At 39.8% G+C, this 25323-nt stretch overlaps 3 protein-coding genes across 5 annotated transcripts; all 3 read left to right on the top strand.

Moving 5' to 3' along the window:
• Positions 1-5389: 5389 nt before the first annotated feature.
• Positions 5390-11476, top strand: LOC143412310 (mannose-binding protein C-like). 3 transcript variants are annotated; one of them, XM_076887050.1, is made up of 6 exons: positions 5390-5852; positions 6366-6407; positions 6565-6745; positions 8364-8468; positions 9822-9887; positions 10810-11476. In XM_076887050.1, the coding sequence occupies exons 3-6, from the start codon at positions 6580-6582 to the stop codon at positions 11190-11192; spliced, it is 720 nt and encodes a 239-aa protein (XP_076743165.1). In that variant the 5' UTR covers positions 5390-5852; positions 6366-6407; positions 6565-6579; the 3' UTR covers positions 11193-11476. The 3 variants fall into 3 exon arrangements, with proteins under 3 accessions (XP_076743165.1, XP_076743163.1, XP_076743164.1); XM_076887048.1 differs by having other exon boundaries at positions 6142-6407; XM_076887049.1 differs by having other exon boundaries at positions 5390-6237.
• A 6024-nt stretch (positions 11477-17500) lies between these two features.
• On the top strand, positions 17501-19781 carry LOC101477220 (mannose-binding protein C). The gene is made up of 5 exons (XM_014414131.3): positions 17501-17629; positions 17879-18077; positions 18214-18270; positions 18462-18527; positions 18978-19781. The coding sequence occupies exons 2-5, from the start codon at positions 17894-17896 to the stop codon at positions 19358-19360; spliced, it is 690 nt and encodes a 229-aa protein (XP_014269617.1). The 5' UTR covers positions 17501-17629; positions 17879-17893; the 3' UTR covers positions 19361-19781.
• Positions 19782-21310: 1529 nt separating this feature from the next.
• Positions 21311-23977, top strand: LOC105941204 (mannose-binding protein C). Its single transcript, XM_014414132.3, has 5 exons — positions 21311-21425; positions 21677-21866; positions 22030-22083; positions 22856-22921; positions 23174-23977. The coding sequence occupies exons 2-5, from the start codon at positions 21692-21694 to the stop codon at positions 23554-23556; spliced, it is 678 nt and encodes a 225-aa protein (XP_014269618.1). The 5' UTR covers positions 21311-21425; positions 21677-21691; the 3' UTR covers positions 23557-23977.
• The last annotated feature ends 1346 nt before the right edge of the window (positions 23978-25323 follow it).

Genomic DNA, 25323 nt, shown 5'->3' with positions numbered 1-25323 from the left:
CAATATGGGATCAACAAGAAAAGATTTTTAGAATATCAACAAATTAAATCCATAGTAAAAAAGAAATTTAAACCGGGTCAAGTTGAACTACAAACACCACCAAGTGTGGTTCAATTTCTTACTCTTAAAACCCCCAAATTACTATCCAAAATATACAGAATGCTTTCTAAAACAGATGAATCAATATCACTTCCTATTGCAAAATGGGAAGCGGATTTATCAGTTAACTTAGACCAAAACTTCTGGTCTCAGACTTGCTTAAAAACCTTTCATCTAATCAGAAATCCCAGTCTTCAATTAATTCAATACAGAATATTACATAGAGTGCACTATACAGGTCATCGGATGTTCAAGATGGGCTTTACGTCTACCAACAACTGCTCACACTGCCAAACCAATTCACCAGACAATTATATCCACGCTCTTTGGTTCTGTCCACCAGTTCAGAAGTTTTGGCGCGAGATGTGTGAAGACTTATCAAAGTGTCTGAAATGTAACATTCCAACTTCCCCCTTAGTGTGTTTGTTGGGCAGCTTAGATAATGTCACTTCAGAAAAGAATATAGTCCATATGGTTTTCACTGCCCTATGCATAGCCAAGAAAACAGTCCTCATGAACTGGAAAAATAAAAATAATCTTAATTCTAACCAATATAGAAATTATCTATTAGATTACATTAGTCTTGATACAGCCTCTGCCACCACACCAGATCAATTGCTCTGGGCTCCTTTGATCAGCTCCATCACCTAGTGGGGGTGGGGGGTCATAGTTTGGTCCCGCCTTCACTGTTGTGATTGGTGTGGGGGTAGGGACAGGCCTAGGGCGTCGGGGGGTTCCCCAGAGGCATCTTCCTTGGGGGGCTCAATCCGGGGTAGCAGTCATGTCCGGTTAGGGGCTCTGTTGGCTCTCAGGTGACTGTTTCCTCGTGGCTGCGTGCAGCGGGGCTAGGGGAGGGTCTGTGCTGACGGACGTGGGTTACTGACCTGGTAGCCTGGCTGCCCCTGGGTGGGTCCGGGATGGGCGTGAGGTTCTGGGGGCGCTCCGTCTCTGGGCTGGGGCCCTGGCCGGGCCTCAGGGGCTTGGGTCCTGGTTGGTGTGTTGCCGGGGTTGTGGGCGGGTGGGTGCATGGGGGCCCAGCCCTGGCGCAGGGCGCCGGTGCGTCGAGCCACCTGGGGGGCTCTTCAACTGGTGGGGGAGATTGTCACATCTTGCAGGAGCTTTCCGCTCTTCAGGAACTCTCTCTGCAGGAGGGGGAGATACAGGAGAGGTGGAGGAAGATCTCAGCCTGGGCATCTATTGTCTTATGTAGTCTGGAAGATGAGTGGATGGTGGGGTGGGTGCAGTTTTCTCTGTGATGGGGTTGGGTGGACTGTCCCGGGCTCTGTGGGGCCCGGAGGCGCTGCTGCACTGGGCCCCGGTCTGGATGGGCCTGGGCCCCCTTTCCCTGGTGGGTCGCGGAGTGTGGGGGTGCCTACTGGGGTCAGCGGGGGAGCTGGCCCCAGGGAGGGGTCACTTGCCCCTCCCTTCTTTCCCTCCCCATCTCCAGCTGCCTCCCTCTTCCCGCTCCACCACAACCACCCACACATGCAGGGCCTTGGAGTAGGGGTATGTCACCAGGGTGCAGAGGAGGCTACCCCCCCCCCCCCCCCCCCCTCTGTCCCCTTCTGGCTGCCTCTGCCTCAATTTTATCCCACAACTTAGACATTCACATTGCTCACACTCTCATTACACATACATATAGGATCTTGGGGGTGGGCACGACACACGGAATCCAAATTACCATCAGGGTGTACACCTCACCCCTGGCGTCGTTGCCCACCTCTCAATTTTAAATACACGTAGACATGGAGGGCTAGCAGGAGGGACCATGCGCTTACCTGCTGCTCTCTGGCAGGTAGCTCCATGCCCTCCTGGGTTTTAAATGCACCTTAGAACACACATGCATCAACACTACAATGAGCGGGTGGAGGGAGGTTTGGAGTCTTCTCTCACCCCCGTTCTCTGCGGCCCGCTGGAGCAGGGGGGCTAGGAGGAGGAGATGGCCGTCCGGCTGCGGTCTGGGGTGTGGGGCCTCCCTGCTGCTGCGGAGTCGGGGCGGTCTGCCTCTCCCCACCGCAGGGAAAAGGGTAACACCACCTGGGTCTGGGTGCAGTTCCCCCCTCCAGGGGCAAGGGTACCTAGACCTGGTTCGTAGAGTACGCTTGGGGAGTGTGATCGTGTGTACAGCGTCTCTTTATGTCTGTCTCCACGTTGGTTGAGTGTGGAGCAAGTGCATATGAGAGCATGAGGGTGGGAATGGATGTTTTTATCTGTGTGTGCCTGTATGTCTGTGTCTATATGTCAGGTTGGGTATCAGACGCCACCTCTCTGGGGACATCTCAGGCCCTCCAAGGTTTAGAGGCCTATCTCCCCCCACCACCACTTCCCCTGCCAGTGGCGGACTCCCTCAGACATCGGTGCGTTGGTGGTTCTTTGTGTCTGGGGGTGGGCGTCCAGGTACACACCGGCTCACTCCTTGGCGGCCGCTTGTCGGGGCCTGGAGCCTGGGGCTCGCTCGGGCCACTTCGGAGGTGGGGTGCCCCCGGCCTCTCGGCCTGGGGCTCGGTCACTCAGGCACAGCTGGCTGCCAGCGGAGCTCACGGGCGCGTCACTGCAACTCCCCCTGGCTTCTGCTCCGCGGCTGCTGAGTGAGCCCTCATCCGGGACTCTCCTCAGCTCTTTCTGGGACAGTGGCGCAGCTGCCCCTCTGTTGGTCTTCCTTGGTTTCTTGTGTTCTGGGGCCCTCTGGATGTCTGGAGTTTTGATCTCCTCCATACCTGCTTCATGCCCTGGGGGACGGGGCTGTGGCCCCCCCCACACCCTCTAGCAGATCATTACATGAAGGAACCTTTTAAAAAAACAAGCGCGTCCATGCTCACAGGTGTACACACGGGTGCTCACACACACAAACTACACCCTTTATGGCTCCTACCTCAAAGCACACTGTGTTCTGTTGATCTTATGTGCTGCACAATAATGTTTAATATTTAGTATTTACTGTTATATTCCCATATATCATTGTGATGTTGTTTATTCTATTACTCTTGTTCTCTTCTGCTTGTTTTCCTTTTTCTTTCTCAACAGGTGATCCAGGTGATTGATATATGCATTTTCTTTTTCTTTTTTCTGCCCATTCTGTTGGTTTTTGTTTTTTGCTCTTCTCCCCCGTCCCTCTTCTCAGCTGTTTCTCTTTCCCTCTTTCTTTCTCCCCTTCTTTCCCCCAGTCAAGTCTGTCCCGTATTCAGCAAGTGAAAATAAAATAAACAATAAAAGGTGACTCAAATAGACCATTATGGCAAGGCTGGGATGGTCAATTTGGTAAAGTAAATCCGTTGGGCATCTTTCTTTGCCTTTAGACAATAATTCTGATGGAAAAAGAGCCAAACGGGACAGGCCAAAAAAAAAAAAAAAAAAAAAAAAAAAAAGTAATGCAAGATTTAAATTTTTATACAAACAAGCCAAGCGATCTGAAGTATTTGAGTTAATCATATGAGATCTGTATTTAGGCACATCTGATTTGATGGGCTGACCTAAGAGAGGAAACTCAAATACTACAGGTATGTGGTCAGAAAAAATTATGTGACAGATGTCAATGTCAAGACGTGACAGGCCACAAGATAGGACCAAATCCAAAGTATGACCACGTTCACATGTTGGGCCGTTAACTGACTGAACAAGATTAAAAGAATCTATCTGATTAAAAAAGTCATTGGCCAGTGGAGTGTTTGGGCAGCAAACGTGAATGTTAAAATCCCCCACAATTAAAATACTGTCATAACTTGGAAAAATTCTTGTCAAGAATTCAGAATAGTCTTGTATGAAGTCCTTATTATATTTCGGAGGTCGATACACTAGCGCCCATGGCACAAGAGTAGACAAACAAATTTCAAATAACTGCAGTTTAAAGCTGCTGTAGGCGTCTGCTGGTAACTGACAACAGTTGAAACAGTTTTTATAAACAGTGGCTAATATGCCGCCCCGGCCCGTGGTTCGGGGTGAATTGAGGTAGTAGCAGAAAGTTCAGAAAACGAGCTAAAGTCACCCAAGGTGAGCCACGTTTCAGTCACCAGGAGAAAGTCCAAATTGCGAGCGGTGAAAAAGTCATTCAGGATGACTTTTTAGCCAACGACCTGGCGTTAACCAGGGCCAGTTTAGCTAATGTAGTATTCACCGTGGGCTCGAATGATCGATCCAGAGGGTGAAGATTCTGGTAATCCACTTCACCCCTGCGAAGACGTGGGGAAGGATACCGTGGAAGCTGGATATTTTCCCTGGAATGCTGGATATCTTCTCTGGAATGCTCCCTGGAATCGGGAACGGGTGCCAATTCCAGGAGATGAACAACTTGATGTCCGAGGCTGCCGTGTAAGTAGCGACGCAGTTTCTGAGTTTTATCAGTATTCCACCCCGTTTCCCTCGCCTTCTGTAGGATTTCTTCCTGAGGGGAAGGCTAGGTGGATAACGGCAGAGAAACAGTGGTACGGTTTCTATCACAGGTGGGACTCGGTAATCCTCACCTCCTGGGGCCATATGATACTGCCCATCAACAGTGGCTCGGATGGTTAATAGCGATTGGAAATCATACACCAAAAGAGTAAAGACATTGTTGAGAAAAACAGATATAAGCAGGGTTAGTAGAATCAAAACAGGTAACAGCTGATGGCAAGCCACACACACAGACACCATCTTGAATCCCCACTGGGATCTACTTAATCACCCAGTGGTATCTCGCTCTCCAGTCTTTTCATTTCAAGGTGGTCATGGCTGATTTCCTCTCCCTCTCGTGGGTGGTAGGGTCGCCCGGATGGCTCTCTGGCCTTAGTTGGGTGCTGGAGGTATGTGGCAGGGGTGTGGTCTGCAGCTCTGCTGCAAAGGACTGGTAGGGCAGTGTGTCCGGTGAGCAGTGCCAGAAGGGTGGCAGACCAGCTGGGACTGGTTGGTGTGATCAGTCGTGCTATTTCAGTTACCAGCTGCGACAGGAGAGAAAAAGGCTGCACCATGAACATGTCAGCTGAAAGCTGATCAGAATTATTTAAAAAGTTGCAAATAAAATGTAACCAGCCTGTTAACAGTGTGTACTTCCGGGTCCTTTGTGTCACAGGCACCAACTGTCTATCATCTATAATCCAGTTTTGAGATCCCTTCTCAGGTGCCTTAATGCCCACTCACATCTTGTGTCAGTTGATCTCAGTAAGTCACATGATAGGGTGAGGCAAGGTTTCACAGTGGTTTCAACTGAAAACTCTGATAATAATGACCCACACTCTTTTTCAAACCTTGGCACACGTGATGAGGAACATAATCAATAATGGCTCAACAACCTTCTTGAAGGAAAACTCCCACTAGCGCTTAAAATCCTGGGAGTCTCCACCATTTGGTCTCAGACTTAATGAAGCTTCTTGGATGAGAGACAAAATGTCTTCAAGAAATTTAAAACAGTCGTATGGTTTTTTTTTCCAAGCTCCTCAGATTACCATGACCTGAACCTATACAGTTATGTAAAATACATGTTTCATCAAAGATAAGTCTGTGTTCTTTGTGGTTTAATATAATAAAATAGTAAAGTTTGAACTACAATTTGTTTTATGATACACATATTTGTCTTTCTCAGAGTGTTTTAGCTAAAAAGAGGCAGGCTTTGGGCCTCATGCTCCCCCTCTTTTCTGTGTCCAACACAGAATACACACAAAATACTCACCTGGTTTTTATTTCCTCTCCAAAGAGTGTCAGATATTTTTGACTTTGGGTTCTGAAATTGTTTTAAAGCTGTACATGAAGCAGCACAACTAGACGATAACTACTTACGTATAATGGTGAGTTTCTATTTTATTTTCATTTTAATACAATTTGACACTAACATAACTGAATAACTTTGCAATTTACATTTATAAAAATTCAGTTTAAAAAAATTACATCATCTGCATCTGGCTATCCTTTCTAATAACTGTGAAATTACTGCTTGATCATATTTACTAAATGTCAATTGGAATTATGATCAGAACACTAACATAAACTGTAAATAAGAAAATCTTTCACCAATACCGAACCAACATTACTGATCAGATTCTATTTATCTTTAATCTAAACCCTGCTATATTTCAGATCTAGGAATGCAGGCCTTTTGATTATTCATGTTTGACTGATCACAGTGGTTTGCCTTTTGTGAGTGGAAGGAAAAGCTTTTAAAAGGCATCGGTTGTAAGTGAACTCTCGATTATGACACCAGAGGCAGACTCTGTTTTTTTTCACCTGTCTCTCATTATAGCTGGGCTGGATGTCTTATATATCTGACTTTGACTTTTTTCTTTGCCACTTCTGTTTGGAAGCTGCAAAGAAGGATCACATCCATATCATTCGTCATTTAAACTGTGAGTATTTGTCTCTAAAAAGTACAGTTTTTTCTATTCAGCTGACAACCTGCAACCAAACAAACTGTTATTTTTCTTTGATTTCATTTATTTAAATTATCATAAAAATTGAAGAAGATTTTCATTAGAAAATAATTTCCAATATGTCACATTTCAGAGTTGCATAAAGAAGATGAAGCCATTTGTTTTTGTCATAACCTTCTGCCTCATGGTTCCTGTGGGCTACAGTCAGCTTTTTGGTCCTCCTGGTCCTAAAGGCCCACCTGGGTCACCTGGAGAACCCGGGGCATATGGAGAACCTGGAAAACAAGGACAGAAAGGCTTGAAAGGAGAACCTGGTGAGTGTGATAAACATCCCCCCAAATACACTCTCAGGGAGGGTTATTTTTAACCCCATAATGCCAAGTGTATTGTACAGGACTTTTTATAGGTTTTTAAAAATTTTACATTATCAGTATGATTCTTTTCCACCAAAAAACCTAAATAAACTACACAATACATTTTCAAGCAATGATCTGGTTTTTTTTTTTGGTTTTTTTTTTAATTCCAAATGCAGTAAGTTGCGGTAAGCAGTAGTTCAACAAATACTTCAATTAAAAAACAAACAGATTTTCCTGGAAATTACTTCATGGTCTAACATATTTGTGCCTCACATGGTTCTGGGTATTTGACCCAGTGCTTTTTTGATTTTGGACTGTTGAATGTTGTTTTGAGGTTTATGTGATTTCTTTATAGTTCTACATTGTTTAGTCTTTTGTGTCTAGTATTTCCCAGTGCTTCCTATTTTAATTATTTATGCGTTTAGTTCTTAGTTCTTTGTTCGCTTTTGAGCCCAGGTTTTCTTAGTCTAGCATCTGTGTGTCTTCCCTAGTGTCCCGTGTATGTTGTCGGTCTTGCTTCCATGTTTATTCACCTTCTTTCTCCACAGTTGAGTGCCCGTGTCTCTTTGGTCCCTCTGTGCCCTGTCTCTGTAGTTTGCCTTGTTTACCCTGTCAGTCATGTCTCCATGTAATTTTCCCTTGTCTACGTCAAGTTTGTGTGTCTCAGTCTCCATGTCAGTGTTAGTTTCCTAGTTTATTGCTATAGTCACTTGTGTTGTGTATGTTATGTATGTAGGTTTCTTTCAGTTAGATTCTGTTGTCATGTGTGCCCCAGGTGTGTTCGAACTGGAGATAAGATAATGTGGACTCAAACGCAGACACAGATGCAAGAGAACTTTTAAACTGAAAGCCAGCCTTTATTAGAGGCTCTACAAAAGACTGCAAAACAACTAATGAAGGGAAGAACTAAAAATGCTATAAAAACCTAAACTGGGTGAAGCTAAATATAATAACATGGGAAGCCTCAAAAACATTACAAAAAACAGACTTCTAATAATAAACAACACAAAACACTGGGTCACCGAGCCAGGACCGTGACAGTAAGTGGTGATGTGTTCGGATTTGAATTTGGCCCACGTTCTGGATCAATATATCTACAATATATTTGGGAAAAAGTAAGCCCTCATAACTTCCTTAGCGTAAGAGCTACACTGGTTTGAAAAAGTGTTTGCCGCGTTCCTGATTTCATATTTTTTTTGTATGTTTGTCACACTTAAATGTTCCTGATCATCAAACAAATTTGAATATTAGACAAAGATAAAACAAGTAAATACAAAATGCAGTTTCTTAATAAAGGGGTTTATTATTAAGGGGGAAAAAATCCTTGTAACGTTTGATCACATAGTTTGAATCAAGACTTACAAATTTAAGTACAATATTGGCAACATTTAACAATTTGACTCCAACATGGATTTTTTCACATTGTTGTGTTGTGTACATGATCATTTTCCCCACCTTATATGGACGACATTTATAAACAACAACAGGGTAAAGTTTTTTTCTCTGGAAAACCAGAAACTGGAAACATTGGTATGAACTTCACATCTTATTTGATGTGTTTATATCTTCACTTTAGGGGCTAGAGGGCCTCTAGGACCACGTGGATTTCCAGGACCTAATGGAGCAAGGGGAAAACCTGGACTGCCTGGCCTACCTGGAACTATTATAATGTGTGGACGAGGTTAGAACATAAGAATAACTTTATTGATCCCAGAGGGAACTTCACAGACACACACTTTAATAGTGGCTCTATGGTGTTGTGGTTTATACATTTACCTAACAAGTCATATCTGAATTCAATCCTGTGAAACTTAAAACCCTTTGGGGTTGTGTCAGGGAGGGCATCTAAGGCAAAAACATGCAGGGCTACCTACTGTGTTGACAACTTGTGAATAAGGGAACAACTAATAGCAGTTTAACCATAAATATACAACACACGAAAACTACATTCCCATAAAATATGCTCTTTTAAGTTTCTAGTGAAAACCAAAAATCTTAAAAACAAAGAAGGTTGGTGGTGTTTGTCTTGACTCCATTTTGAGACCATTTTTCTCCTTATATTTGATCTTTCTTTTGTTTTAGTTTTAATTTTACCTTCTCAGTTTTTCTCTAGGTTTGGTCTCTAAACTTAATTGGTTAGGTTTCTGAAAGGATAATGGTTTTGGGAGTTGAATCACAATTCACTATGGTTTAGCTTATTAGGGAAGTCAAGGTCCCATCTAATACAAAGTATGTCTGGTAAACCTGTAAGGGCTGCAGCTCCCACACATCCCACAAAGAGGACTCAAAATGCAGGCACTTACTGAGTTGTGAGGGAGGTTTATTGCAAAAGGCAAACACAAAGACGGCATTACAAAAACAGAACTAAGGGTAATCTAAGTGTGAAGTGCCAGTGTGTGAATGTGTGTGTGAATGGATGAATGACTGAATGTAGTGTGAAGCGCTTTGGGGTCCTTAGGGACTAGAAAAGCGCTATACAAATGCAGGCCATTTACCATAAACTGGGAGAAACGTAATTTAACAGCAATCCTGAACACGAAGGGGGACAGCAGGGAGAGGACACAGTGGATTCACAGACAGTTTTCCAGGAGACGAACACAGAAGGACCAGTCATGAGTACATGAGTTTACACAACATAAAAACACACAGAGGGACACTGGGAAATCACACATACACAGGTGGGAGACACAGCTGGACCTGATTAACCTGACGAGACAGAGGAAAGACTAACACCAGGGACCAACAGAGGGAGCACCAACCCAGAATCCCAGCACCAGAACACAAATAATCCCAAAGCTAGAAGATCACAAATGATAAAAATCACTGAGTCCCGGGACTCCATGACAAAACCTTTATGCAGACAAAACTTTTAGTATATACTGAACCAGGTTTAGCACCAGATGCATTGTATTGTGAGATGTCCCTTATGTTTTCATAATTATTTTACAGTTTTGAGAGACGTGGAAAAAGACAGATAACTAAATATGCAAATGAATAAATACACACTTTGTTAACTCTAATGTGTTTTGTCCAGATCCTATTGGCTCTTTTCAAAGCGACACTGAAAAGCTAATGAAGAGAATTGCCAAGTTTAAACTTGGTAAGTATCTTATCCATATTCATTTGTTTCAAATACATAACTGCTATTTTATAGCATAACAGACAGCTGTTATTTCTTTCTGCTGTATTTTAAATTTGATGGTATATCTCTGTTCTGGGGAGTTTGGCATCACTATTACATACACAGGACTCTTCAATGGAGAAAACTGTATTAAGACCACCCCCACCTACAATTTAAAGCAAACCAGACATAAGTAACAATAGTCAAGATGTTGTTGTCAGCCACAGAAGGGACTGGTGTGGTAGTGGGTTGCAAAGTAGCTTGCAGATGACCAGCAGCTGTAGTCAGGACTCAAATTGATGCCTATTTGTATTATTTTGTTCAGATTAACGCAAAGATTTGCTGTCACTGAATGAAGCTAAGAGGTCACATCACTATTGTAATCAATAATAGTATAATAAACAGCATTCTTTAAATTGATAAAGAAAAGACTACATAGTCAGTTTTTAATTTTATTTTATTAAAATACCACCAGTTTGCAACAATAATAACCTGAAGTCAACACTGTAAAAACTATATTGATAAACAGTAACAAAATAATTTTCCAATGCCAATGCAGTAGCTGTAAAGAACATATTATTGATTAACATTAATAAAATTCTCATATTTAGAGGTTTTACTTCAAAATCCAAGTTTCTTTTTTGAGACAATTCATGGTATATTAGTAAAATAAAATTTAACTGAATAAGAATCTTTAGATAAGCTTTAGAAAAGGCAACAATTATTTTGCCAGAAAACATATCCTTAAGATTGCCTACAAGTAATTGGTTTAAATGGTTTAAAATGGAGCACTGTAACAAAAAATAATTTCCCCCAGGGATCAATAAAGTATTCTGATTCTGATTCTGATTCTGAAGTAAATGTCTTTTTTCTAATTTTACTTTTCTGTGCTTTTTTTCAGCTGTAAACTATGATTTTGTCCAAATAGTTGATCAAAAATACTTTGTCTCCAACAAGCACAGAGGCAGTTTCTCAGAGGCTGTAGTGTTTTGCAGCCAACGTGGTTTAGAGCTGGCGTTGCCACAGAACGCAGAGGAGAACAACGCACTGACTCAAGTTCATGGCAAATTCAGAGCCAAAGCCTGGATCAATGTGAACAATAAAAAAGCTGAGGGGGAGTTTAAAACTGACATGAAAAATCAACCTTTGACCTTTAAAAATTGGGGAGAAGGGCAGCCAGACAAATCCATTGAGGATACAGGCTGCACAATGCTGTCAGAAAACGGTTCCTGGCAAGTGACACATGAATGTTCTCTCAATGTCCACATCATTTGTCAGTTATAGAAATGTCTCATGAGAAGAACTGCAAAAAACTCCCAAAACAAACAAACACAAATCCCACATTTATGTGTATATGTGTATTTTCAGCTTTGCATGCTTAATCTAACTCTGTTTCAGCCTTCTTGTGTGTGATGGCAACTAAAGATTATGTAATGCCAAAAGTGAGAAAGCAATGAAAAAAGATCAAAATGATCCTTATGTTCCTTATTCAGACATGATACCTTTTATGTTTAATTTACATCAGTTCATCTAAATCATCTGTTAATTACGGAAGAGGATTAGGGCCACTGGAAAAAAAAAAAACAATTCTGACTTTAATCTCAGAATTCTGAGATTAAAGTCAGAATTCTGAGAAAAAAGTCAGAATTCTGAGATTAAAGTCAGAATTCTGAGAAAAAAGTCAGAATTCTGAGATTAAAGTCAGAATTCGGACTTTTTTCTCAGAATTCTGACTTTAATCTCAGAATTCTGACTTTTTTTTTTTCTGAGATTAAAGTCAGAATTCTGACTTTAATCTCAGAATTCTGACTTTTTTCTCAGAATTCTGACTTTAATCTCAGAATTCTGACTTTTTTCTCAGAATTCTGAAAAAAGTCAGAATTCTGACTTTTTTCTCAGAATTCTGACTTTAATCTCAGAATTCTGACTTTTTTTTCAGAATTCTGACTTCAAAGTCAGAATTCTTTCCTTTTTTTTTTTTTCCAGTGGCCCTAATCCTCTTCCGTAGTTAATGCAGGGTGTCTTTACATTAGAAAAACTACTTCATGGGCTAAATTTTTCAGCTTTTGTTTTACAAAATATTTCCTTTTGCCTAAGCATATTCATAAATGCACTACATTGCTAAAAGTATTCCCTCACCCATCCAAATCACTGGATCAATCACTTCCATGGCAACAAGTGTATAAAGTCAGACAGCTAGGCTGTAGACTGCTTATACAAACAATTATGAAAGAATGGGTTGCTCTCAGGAGCTCAGTGACTTCCGGTGAGGTATCATGATAGAATATTACCTAACTAAATATTCCACAGTCAACTGTTAATGGTATTGTAACAAAGAAGAAGTATTTGCAATGACAGCAACTCAGAGTCAATTGCTACAGACCTCCAAACTTCATGTGGCCTTCAGATTAGCTCAAGATCAGTATGTAGAGAGCTTCATGGAATGGGTTTCCATGGCTGAGCAGCGCATCCTTACATCACCAAGCACAATGCAAAGTGTCGGATGCTGTTGTGTAAAGCCTGCTGCTACTGGACTGTAGAGCAGTGGAGACATTTTCTCTAGAGTGACAAATCATGCTTCTCCATCTGATGGGTGGGAGAGTCTGGGTTTGGCAGATGCCAAGACAATGGCATTTGTCTGACTGCATTGTGCAAAGTGGAAATTTGGTGGAGGAGGGATTACAGTGCAAGGTCGTTTTTTAGGAGATGTACTCGGACCCATGGGTATGCCCAATGACAGAATGCAACTTTTACAGGGAGTGCAGAATTATTAGGCAAGTTGTATTTTTGAGGAATGATTTTATTATTGAACAACAACCATGTTCTCAATGAACCCAAAAAACTCATTAATATCAAAGCTGAATGTTTTTGGAAGTCGTTTTTAGTTTGTTTTTAGTTTTAGCTATTTTAGGGGGATATCTGTGTGTGCAGGTGACTATTACTGTGCATAATTCTTAGGCAACTTAACAAAAAACAAATATATACCCATTTCAATTATTTATTTTTACCAGTGAAACCAATATAACATCTCCACATTCACAAATATACATTTCTGACATTCAAAAACAAAACAAAAACAAATCAGCGACCAATATAGCCACCTTTCTTTGCAAGGACACTCAAAAGCCTGCCATCCATGGATTCTGTCAGTGTTTTGATCTGTTCACCATCAACATTGCGTGCAGCAGCAACCACAGCCTCCCAGACACTGTTCAGAGAGGTGTACTGTTTTCCCTCCTTGTAAATCTCACATTTGATGATGGACCACAGGTTCTCAGTGGGGTTCAGATCAGGTGAACAAGGAGGCCATGTCATTAGTTTTTCTTCTTTTATACCCTTTCTTGCCAGCCACACTGTGGAGTACTTGGACGCGTGTGATGGAGCATTGTCCTGCATGAAAATCATGTTTTTCTTGAAGGATGCAGACTTCTTCCTGTACCACTGCTTGAAGAAGGTGTCTTCCAGAAACTGGCAGTAGGACTGGGAGTTGAGCTTGACTCCATCCTCAACCCGAAAAGGCCCCACAAGCTCATCTTTGATAATACCAGCCCAAACCAGTACTCCACCTCCACCTTGCTGGCGTCTGAGTCGGACTGGAGCTCTCTGCCCTTTACCAATCCAGCCACGGGCCCATCCATCTGGCCCATCAAGACTCACTCTCATTTCATCAGTCCATAAAACCTTAGAAAAACCAGTCTTGAGATATTTCTTGGCCCAGTCTTGACGTTTCAGCTTGTGTGTCTTGTTCAGTGGTGGTCGTCTTTCAGCCTTTCTTACCTTGGCCATGTCTCTGAGTATTGCACACCTTGTGCTTTTGGGCACTCCAGTGATGTTGCAGCTCTGAAACATGGCCAAACTGGTGGCAAGTGGCATCTTGGCAGCTGCACGCTTGACTTTTCTCAGTTCATAGGCAGTTATTTTGCGCCTTGGTTTTTCCACACGCTTCTTGCAACCCTGTTGACTATTTTGAATGAAACGCTTGATTGTTCGATGATCACGCTTCAGAAGCTTTGCAGTTTTGAGACTGCTGCATCCCTCTGCAAGATATCTCACTATTTTTGACCTTTCTGAGCCTGTCAAGTCCTTCTTTTGACCCATTTTGCCAAAGGAAAAGAAGTTGCTTAATAATTATGCACACCTGATATAGGGTGTTGATGTCATTAGACCACACCCCTTCTCATTACAGAGATGTACATCACCTAATATGCTTAATTGGTAGTAGGCTTTCGAGCCTATACAGCTTGGAGTAAGACAACATGCATGAAGAGGATGATGTGGACAAAATACTCATTTGCCTAATAATTCTGCACTCCCTGTATATATTTTTGTGTCATGCTGTTTTTTTCCTTCGACTTTACTATGTTTATGCCACCACTTTGAAATGGTCCATATTATTTTCACTTTTGACTCAAGAAACTTTACACAGAACTCAGAGGAACATATACAGTTTGTTTTTTGGTATATGGGAGCAAGTCACCAAGACCACTATTTAAGCTATGAAGTAGCCACATTCACATAAGTGAATGTGGCTGCTCCCTTGGTCACATAAAAGGGTAATTTCAGGCGCCATGTGACTTTTCTTCCGCACAATATGTTTTGTCCACTGTTAGGGATGAAAAAGATTAAATAAAGCAGTTTTTACAAACACGTCACAGAGCTGACTTTGCACAAGAATGAGGAAGAGAACACCATACTAAATCAAGTTTTTGGATATATTTACAAAAAGGCCTGGATCAACTTGAGAAACAAAAAAGTGTCTGTTCGTGTGTGTGAGTCTAAAAAATGACAAATGCACAGAAATGATAAATTTGCTTAATAAATTGTTCTTAAATTTGGTTCATTGTTTGATTTCTTTTTTCTTCAGCTACAAGCTACAAGTTTGTCCAAAGAGTTGGTCAGAAATACTCTTGCAAGGATAGAGTTTCCTTCGCCTTGTAGTCCAGAAATAAGAACTCTGCATGCATCAACACTTGAGCTGGCTGTGTCCCAGAGTGAGCAGGAGAACAGCGCATTGACCAAAGGGTGTGGGGGATGTTTGCACAGCAGCTTAAATCAATGTCAGAAATAACATTACAGAAGGGAATTTTGAGGTTAACATGAAAAACCAACCTCTGACCTTTGCCAAATGGGGAGATACAGGCTGCACCATGCTGTCAGAAAATAGCACCTGGCAAGTTACACTGAAATGCCTCCTTGAGTGCATTTGTCAGTTATAGCAGAGATATTATTATTATTGTTATTGCAGGGAAGCTAACTGTGAGACACCAATTAATTTCCTCTTTCATAAAGTGGAAAACACTTCTGCATCATATCTGCACCTTGCTCTTTAAAACACAAGCTGCAGAAAACTAATTAGTAGATGTTTATAGTTTTACAAATACTGACATCCCATTAGTTCGTTATTTTTTGTTTTTAACACAAACACTTAATCATTCAGTCATCAATATATAAAGATGGAGACAGTGATTACAATGGAGATTTATAATCCACTCAGAATAAAATCTATAGCCTCCATTTTTCTAACTGGAAATTAAGTTGTCAGACTGTCAGTCAGTCAGACTTTTCAGCACACTAATCAATAATCACCCATTTGTCCTGTTGTAATTTGTCACACTGATAGAAAAAATGTCTCCTAAAGTTGGATCTTGGAGATGATGTTAATAGTTGTTCACAGATTGACATTTAGTCACATAATAATGTCAAAGATTCTGTGAGGTACAATGTCTGAAGTTGAAATTCTAAACCCTAACATATTTGGAACCAAATACTCTTGTGAATAGCCGTGTGAAGCAGGCAGGGATAGACCCAAATGGAGACTCATTTGGGTGAAAAGGAAGTCAAAAAAGGCAGCTGAACTAAACTAAACAATACAAAAACCAAACTGAGAAATGTGTGACCTAAGCAAGTGTGTGGAACACATGGTGGGGAATGAGGGCGATCACAAGAACGGACGGAGGTAAACAGAGGATTTAAATACACATTTATTATTAAAATAGACATAACATAAAAGAAAAATAAAATTCATGTCCGAAGCACCATATCATCCCGTTATCAGACAGAACTATCACATGATCAAACAGAAGCTGTCAGTTCAGCTGTAAAGTGGTCAATCATAATAAAGCTGTTCATTACAAATTGTAGATTCAAGCTGCTCTTTTGGCCACCAGATGTCACCAAAGATAACTGTGTTGAAAAGCTTTGAGTAATGAACCGTTTTGCAGTACTTCAATGCTTCAGAAAGCTTAATTTGCCCATCCCTAGGAAGTGATACTCTACCGCAGAGAGCACGGACACACATAGGAGTGCTTGTGTAAATCACCCTTTTGCCATTTTTATCCTGACTCAACAGGTCTGTTTAGCAAGTAGTCAGATCAGATTGATTTTAGCGAGCAGAATTCAGCTTTGAGATCAGAACTAACTGTGACAGCATGAATCAGCTGGAGCGCTGTTGGACACTTTCAAAGAATTTAATTGTGCAAGTGGGAATGAATGCCTGTGCCAGTGAAATTAAATTTTAGTGATGATGTTTTCTCTCATATGCCACTTTTAACCAATATATAATTCCGTACTCAAGTCATTATTAAAAGATTCCAATGGAATCGGAAGCAACCCTGCTTCCCAAGAGAATAGCCAGCTGTGACCATAAGTTAGCAATTTAAAAGGTGTTGCAAACATGCAATGAGACAAAAGTGTAATTTTAAAGAATGTCAAAGAATAGTCTGGACACACAAAAAAAGGCTATAAGTAGAAGACTTTTGGACTCCAGAAGCAACAAAATTTTGACTCTAACGGGGTCTCAAAAACAGTTACTTAACCAAAGATATTTTCAAAACTTCAATAAAGCAATAATTATTACTAACAGTTAAATGGATGCATTAAGAGCTGCTTTTTTCTGCCTCTTGTGCCTGTCACAAATTTTGACACAAGTAAAGATTTTACTGTTTATCTGGATTCATAATGTCTCCCTGTGCATAATTACTATACATGGATTTGGATTTGCTGTCTGTGCAACAATTCTCAGGGACCACCTTGGAGATGCAATTCACTTTAGAAACATATTATCGTAGACATTTTTCATGCACTGATAAAGAAATTATGAAACAAATGAGCAATTAAAACACAACAATCCTATTTGTCTTAACAACGAGTTAAGTTAATTGTTCGCAACAAGTTGACGACTGTTGCATTGTTTCCAAAACTGGAAATCTGAAGCTCATTTAGTAATCTTTATCATCAACTTGGCCCCATATGTCTCTGTCAATGTCTTTGCTACACTAAGTTCAACATGTTTGAAGTTTTAAATGTTCAAAACAGACCCAAGCCAAGTATTTATACTTTTCAGAAACATACATTTTGTGAGTGTGGTATTTCTATTGCATGAAAACTATGCTCTGTGTCACCATACTTTGTTTCACACTGAAGTTCGTCTGTGCACAAATACCTGAAGAAAGACTGTTTTTTGTCTTAAACCATGCTTTATTTGTGGTGGAGAAATAAAGAGTGCTGAAAAAATATCAATCTGGAAAGTAGGTTGTGCTTCAGCACAAGAGGGAGGATTCTACATTCTGACATTTTTTTCTATCCCAAATGGGATTTTGTAGCTGTTGTTTACTTTGGAGAGAACGATCCATCTTACATTAGTTCTACCTAATATCTCAGTTATTTTGTTGGGACATTAGCAGTGAGGCAGTACACCCAACAGACTGCTCTTCATTTATATTGTAAGTACTTTCCTGCTTACTGCTTTATTCTACTAAATTTAATGTTATCATGCGAGTTACATATTGTTTGAAGTATTGCTTGACATTCTAAACATATACCTAGAAAATCCCTCGGAGCTACAATCACAATATTTAATACAATCTCTGTTTTGAAAGATCAGATTTCATTTTTGTTACACATTGAATCAGTTAAACCAAGGTAAATCTGGGAAAAACGTACATTACATATATTTTTAATTATCATTTCAGTTCTTCACTGAGAAGATGAGCCCACTTCTTTTTTTGTGCATCTTGTGCCTGTCGGCCCGCATCACCTACACTCAGTTTCCAGGTCCTCCTGGTCTTAAAGGTGAGAAAGGAGATCCAGGAGTTTCTGGGACACAAGGAGTGCCTGGACTACGTGGGCGAACTGGAATTCCTGGACTGCCTGGACTGCGTGGACATCCTGGTGAAAAAAGTCTAAAATATTATGAGTTCACCACAAGAATGTTGTAAAGAATATAACTTCTTATCATCGTTTGATTTTGACACATATTTATGTACTTTGACTTTATAAGGCTTTATGTCTGTTTCTTTGCTTTCAGGGGATGTAGGAATATATGGGCTTCCTGGGCACCCTGGAGAAACAGTGTGCACTGAAGGTAAAGATAAGATACAATAAGATGAGAAGATCCCATGTAGCATAATGATATTAGTCCAATCTGTGTCAGACAGCACAAGATCAGTTTGATGACAGATTGCACAGTGAATTAGTTGATGCTCTGTAATTTAAAAGAAAAATAGACCACACAGCTCCTTTCATTCCTGTTGTATGCTCACAATTTAATTTCAGCTACAGTTGAATCCAGTTGCCCAGATGTTGAAACCTTAAAAAGCAGACTTGCTGAGTTAGAACTGGGTAAGTATCATCATCAAGGCATTATTAATTATGTTTATTTAAAACTCTTTCAAAGACCATCCGTTAATAATTTGTTGTTGCAATTTACAATAAATCCAGTGTTTTTGCCTGATGTTACAACTTGATCAACATTAAAAAAGTTAGTTGATTAACAGTTAGCAGCAATAAAAAACAGCTGATCAGAACATCAAAGCTAAAAACATTTGAAGATGACTGATGAATTGGCATATTCATTTAGAAGCCTCCAGAGATTTTGGGTATGGTGTGTGATCTTGTTCCTACAAGCTCTGTGTTTTTAAAATTTGATTTTACTTGCCTTTCTTGTATCTAACTATGACAAATGCACCATGTAGATGAAGCTTTTTTCATTGTTTCCTAATTGCTTATTTACCTTTGTTGATAATGATTTATGAGTCACAGTTTGTTCCCTGACATTTTTCTGTTCTCTAGCCATTAACTATCATTTTGTCCGGAGAGTTGGTCAGAAATACTTTGTGTCCAACAAGGAGAGAGGCTCTTTCTCCAGGGCTGTCGAATTCTGCTCCCAACAACACATAGAGTTGGCTTTGCCCCAGAACGAGGAGGAGAACAACGCACTGACTCAAGTGTTTGGCGATGTTTACAAGGCAGCTTGGATCAGTGTCAACAACAAAAAGGCAGAGGGAAATTTTGAGGTGGATATGAAAAACCAACGTCTGACATTTACCAAGTGGGGAGAAGGTCAGCCAGACAAATCCATCCAAGATACAGGCTGCACCATGCTGTCAGAAAACGGCATCTGGCAAGTTACACCAGAATGTTCCATGAACGCTTACATCATTTGTCAGTTATAGAAAAATCCCGGTTCCTTGCGAATCTTGCTTTTGGCAATTTCCCCCCACTATCATGTTTATCTCAACATTTTTATTGCATTTTTATTTCTTATATTACATGTAGAGAAATGTTCTCATTTACCCCAATGGAAGAAAAAATCTAAGCTTGCAGTTGTTTATGAATTATGGGTAAAGCATCGGGGCTGCATTTTGTAGAAGAAAGAAAACTTTGTAGTATTAAAAATGAGACCAACGATTCTCAGTTGACCAACTGAAGTGAAACTCCCAATGGCAATGAATTCATGAATGCATTGTAATAGGAATAACTATTATCTCACAGACCTAAGTTTAAGTCAGTTATTCTGATGCTTGACTGATGTATTGTCAATAAATCATTTAAGCTAACTCTTCATGGTTTCAAATAAATGCTTTTGCATCACTATTGTGCTTTCTGCTATATGTCAGTGTCTTTATGTTAGACAAAAGCCTTTTTCTGTCTCCATCTTCATAATTCTATAAATATAATAATAAATGTATAAAGAATTAAACATTGAACTGCAATAGAAACAAATTTTGTAAGTGTGGCATTCTAATCATGAACTAGTGAAAGTAGGTATTAAAGTATTATTCACATGGTTATAATGCAGTCCCAGACAATGCCATTTGAAGATATTGTTTAATTTTTTCCAAAGGGTGCTTTGAACACTTATGTAGTGTTTTCCTATAAAAACATCACATATTGTGCATTTCTACATAAAAGCCTTTTCAGCTGATTGGTGTTTGCTTTTTGCGAACGCAATACTGTACTTGTGGCTGAAAAACTGGAAAGAAATATTAACATACTTAGGAATAAAATTGAGGTGTCATCATAACTTCATAATATCAGAGATCAAAAAAGAGGTTGTGAAATCTTTATATAAATAAAGGTATGTGCTGTTATATTTGTTGTTAAAAATCCCCCCCACCCCCCCCCCCCCCCCCCACACACACACACACACACACACTAATCCAACTCCCAGTTCCCATATGAGAGTATGCAGCTGTTGTTTATATGGAGGTCTGTCTAATATCTCAGCGATTTTTCTGTGGAATGAGCAAAAAGGAGGTCCACCCAACATAGCAATGCTTATTTGTATTTTGACTTCTTCCCTAGAGTCTTTTAAGCACATCCCTAATGCTTCCATGGGAGTTGAGAGGACAAGTAGCAGCCATATGCTGCTAATCAAATGTACCAAAATTCCTCTACAATTATGAGAGAGCCTGATGAAATCATACAGAGGATGCTTTGTTCAAATTATTGCTGCTAAAGGTGATTCTGCAAAAGTCTGATTCACAGTGTTTGTAGTTTTTCAGCCCTGCAACAGACTGGCGACCTGTCCAGGGTGTACCCTGCCTCTCGCCCTATGACAGCTGGGATGGGCTCCAGCGCCCCCCGCGACCCTGAAAAGGATAAGCGGAAGCGAATGGATGGATGGATGTAGTTTTTCACTAAGAAGTGAACGTAATGAAATATTTACATTGCACACAACCTCTGCAACATCTCAGTGTACTATTTTAAACATTAAACTACTGTTAAATTTCCTTTAAATATGTGTTTCAAACAATTCAGCGTCAACTGATTTATTAATCTTAAATGTTGAACTTCGTCTTTTTAAGTCTGTCAATTTTAAGAGAGCTTTAAAACAATAATGCACTCATGTTTTAATCTTATAGTGATGATTGTGTGGTCAAAATGTGCACAATTCTTTTTGAAATTGAGTTTTGTACAGGGAGTTGCCTTTTATGTTAAGTGGCAGAAACTGTTTGTGCCTCATAAAGTCAAACGTTATCATTTCTGCATTCACCCATAACTACGTCAAATCCGTATTCTCATGTTTAGATTCATAGAGTCTTTAAGGTATCACAACACAGTGGCCTTTTTTTGGTTTGAAAGGAGGGAGGTTAATGGACAATCCCTAATGAGATGTTCCAGCTGCTTACTGTGGACTGAATCCCTCCCACATTACTTCTAGCAAATATCTCAGTTCTTTTTCTGTGGAAGCAGCAAAGAAGCAGTATGCCCAGCACATCACTTCTCGTTGGTGGGGTGAGTTCTCTCCTGTTTATCTCTGTATTGTACTAAATTTTGTGCTACCAAATGGTTTTAACTCTTGAAAACACTTTAAAACAACAAAGATAAAGAAGTACAACACACTAGCTAGAAAAAATTAATTAAATTTAGCAATTTCTGCATAAAGAATGTCTATAATTGGAAAATTTATCATTCTTCCATTTGAGGGTTAGGGCTACATGGCTTTTATATGGAAAACTTAATACTATATTTAACCAAAATTTCAGTTCTGAACTACGAAGATGAGACTGCTTCTTTTATTCTCCGTCATCTGCTTGATGGCCACTGTCAGCTTCAGTCAGCCTCCTGGTCCTCCAGGTCAAAAAGGTGAAAAAGGAGATCCCGGATATCCTGGGTTTGCTGGGATGATAGGACCACCTGGACGAGATGGTGTTCCTGGATCACCGGGGATTAAAGGTCAAAATAACCGATGTTATTACTTCATTCCAGCAGTATTTTAAAGGATGTAATTTCGAACTAAATTTAGGTCATTTATTTTTTATTTGGACAGACAAATATATTTGATTTTGAAGCCACAAGCACCTTTAGCTGGCTCACTACCTGTTTATCTATTCTGCAGGGGACCGAGGATTTCCTGGGATACCTGGATATCCTGGCGTTCGTGGAACATGCTGTAAAGTTTACACTTAAACACCTTTTTTTTGCAATGATTGCTTTAGATCATGTACACCTCAGTTATCTGGCATGTTTTCTAAAGATAAAGGCTATGTGTCCCCTGATGTGCCTTGAAATCTATGCATATGGTGACACAATTAGGCAGGCGCAGGATTAGAAATAAGTCTACTGTATTTATAGTCTGTAAAGTCTAAAGGGAAGCTTGACTGTAGACTGTCGTTCTCTCTGTAACATTTGTAGTCACACAAATTTCTCACAAGGCCTCAGTTGTTTTGGTTGGTTACATTTACTCAAAGCTGGAGTATATAAAACAATTTATGCCTGCACGCATTTTGTATTTTCTCATGTTATCTTCTGATTTGTTGATCATAAGTGCCCACAACATAATTCACATGGGGGTAATTTGATCACTGTCTAAATTTACATGCTGGTTAGCAGCATGTCAACGATGATGGATGAGCTAGAAAAACAGTTTACAAATGGTAACCACTTGTTTTTTCCATATTTCTCTCATGACTGAACAAAACATCCTGAAACAGTTTAAAGAGCCCGTAAGCTTAACAGAGTGATTATCTAATCATTTCAGAAATCAGAAAAACAACAACAATTCCTTCCATGTCATAAATAAATAAAAGTTTGGAAAAGAAAATCTGTCAGTGGTTAAAAGTGAGGCATAAAACGAAGAAACTTTAAATGGCCATTTGTAGGTACAGCAGAGCTGTAAGTGTGGCCTCTGTGTAAAGTTCACTAACTTGATCTGTTTGATCCAGCTGCTACTGAGACGAGCTGCCCAGACCTCAGAGCTTTGAAGGACAGACTTGCCAAGCTAGAGCTCGGTAAGTGTCACAATCATGTGTTTTTAATTCAAATTCAAACACAACTCAGTTACAAAGAACTGTTTTTGTCAAATACACAGGACATCTAAAAAATGCAACTTTAAGTCTAATTTTCAGACATGATTGATAAGTCATCATATTCATCATCATATTTCTGTGTGACAGTTTTCCATGTCTCTACAACATTAGATTGATTTTAAATAAAAAGCCTAAGAGTAACAGTTTGCTTTATTACATTTTTCTGTTCTCTAGCCATTAACTATCATTTTGTCCGGAGAGTTGGTCAGAAATACTTTGTGTCCAACAAGGAGAGAGGCTCTTTCTCCAGGGCTGTCGAATTCTGCTCCCAACAACACATAGAGTTGGCTTTGCCCCAGAACGAGGAGGAGAACAACGCACTGACTCAAGTGTTTGGCGATGTTTACAAGGCAGCTTGGATCAGTGTCAACAACAAAAAGGCAGAGGGAAATTTTGAGGTGGATATGAAAAACCAACGTCTGACATTTACCAAGTGGGGAGAAGGTCAGCCAGACAAATCCATCCAAGATACAGGCTGCACCATGCTGTCAGAAAACGGCATCTGGCAAGTTACACCAGAATGTTCCATGAACGCTTACATCATTTGTCAGTTATAGAAAAATCCCGGTTCCTTGCGAATCTTGCTTTTGGCAATTTCCCCCCACTATCATGTTTATCTCAACATTTTTATTGCATTTTTATTTCTTATATTACATGTAGAGAAATGTTCTCATTTACCCCAATGGAAGAAAAAATCTAAGCTTGCAGTTGTTTATGAATTATGGGTAAAGCATCGGGGCTGCATTTTGTAGAAGAAAGAAAACTTTGTAGTATTAAAAATGAGACCAACGATTCTCAGTTGACCAACTGAAGTGAAACTCCCAATGGCAATGAATTCATGAATGCATTGTAATAGGAATAACTATTATCTCACAGACCTAAGTTTAAGTCAGTTATTCTGATGCTTGACTGATGTATTGTCAATAAATCATTTAAGCTAACTCTTCATGGTTTCAAATAAATGCTTTTGCATCACTATTGTGCTTTCTGCTATATGTCAGTGTCTTTATGTTAGACAAAAGCCTTTTTCTGTCTCCATCTTCATAATTCTATAAATATAATAATAAATGTATAAAGAATTAAACATTGAACTGCAATAGAAACAAATTTTGTAAGTGTGGCATTCTAATCATGAACTAGTGAAAGTAGGTATTAAAGTATTATTCACATGGTTATAATGCAGTCCCAGACAATGCCATTTGAAGATATTGTTTAATTTTTTCCAAAGGGTGCTTTGAACACTTATGTAGTGTTTTCCTATAAAAACATCACATATTGTGCATTTCTACATAAAAGCCTTTTCAGCTGATTGGTGTTTGCTTTTTGCGAACGCAATACTGTACTTGTGGCTGAAAAACTGGAAAGAAATATTAACATACTTAGGAATAAAATTGAGGTGTCATCATAACTTCATAATATCAGAGATCAAAAAAGAGGTTGTGAAATCTTTATATAAATAAAGGTATGTGCTGTTATATTTGTTGTTAAAAATCCCCCCCACCCCCCCCCACACACACACACACTAATCCAACTCCCAGTTCCCATATGAGAGTATGCAGCTGTTGTTTATATGGAGGTCTGTCTAATATCTCAGCGATTTTTCTGTGGAATGAGCAAAAAGGAGGTCCACCCAACATAGCAATGCTTATTTGTATTTTGACTTCTTCCCTAGAGTCTTTTAAGCACATCCCTAATGCTTCCATGGGAGTTGAGAGGACAAGTAGCAGCCATATGCTGCTAATCAAATGTACCAAAATTCCTCTACAATTATGAGAGAGCCTGATGAAATCATACAGAGGATGCTTTGTTCAAATTATTGCTGCTAAAGGTGATTCTGCAAAAGTCTGATTCACAGTGTTTGTAGTTTTTCAGCCCTGCAACAGACTGGCGACCTGTCCAGGGTGTACCCTGCCTCTCGCCCTATGACAGCTGGGATGGGCTCCAGCGCCCCCCGCGACCCTGAAAAGGATAAGCGGAAGCGAATGGATGGATGGATGTAGTTTTTCACTAAGAAGTGAACGTAATGAAATATTTACATTGCACACAACCTCTGCAACATCTCAGTGTACTATTTTAAACATTAAACTACTGTTAAATTTCCTTTAAATATGTGTTTCAAACAATTCAGCGTCAACTGATTTATTAATCTTAAATGTTGAACTTCGTCTTTTTAAGTCTGTCAATTTTAAGAGAGCTTTAAAACAATAATGCACTCATGTTTTAATCTTATAGTGATGATTGTGTGGTCAAAATGTGCACAATTCTTTTTGAAATTGAGTTTTGTACAGGGAGTTGCCTTTTATGTTAAGTGGCAGAAACTGTTT

This window comes from Maylandia zebra, linkage group LG7, assembly GCF_041146795.1.
Source record: "Maylandia zebra isolate NMK-2024a linkage group LG7, Mzebra_GT3a, whole genome shotgun sequence".
Classification (NCBI taxonomy): Eukaryota; Metazoa; Chordata; class Actinopteri; order Cichliformes; family Cichlidae; genus Maylandia; species Maylandia zebra.
The sequence above is the reverse complement of the archived record's forward strand: the minus strand, read 5'-3'. Positions and strand labels throughout refer to the sequence as shown.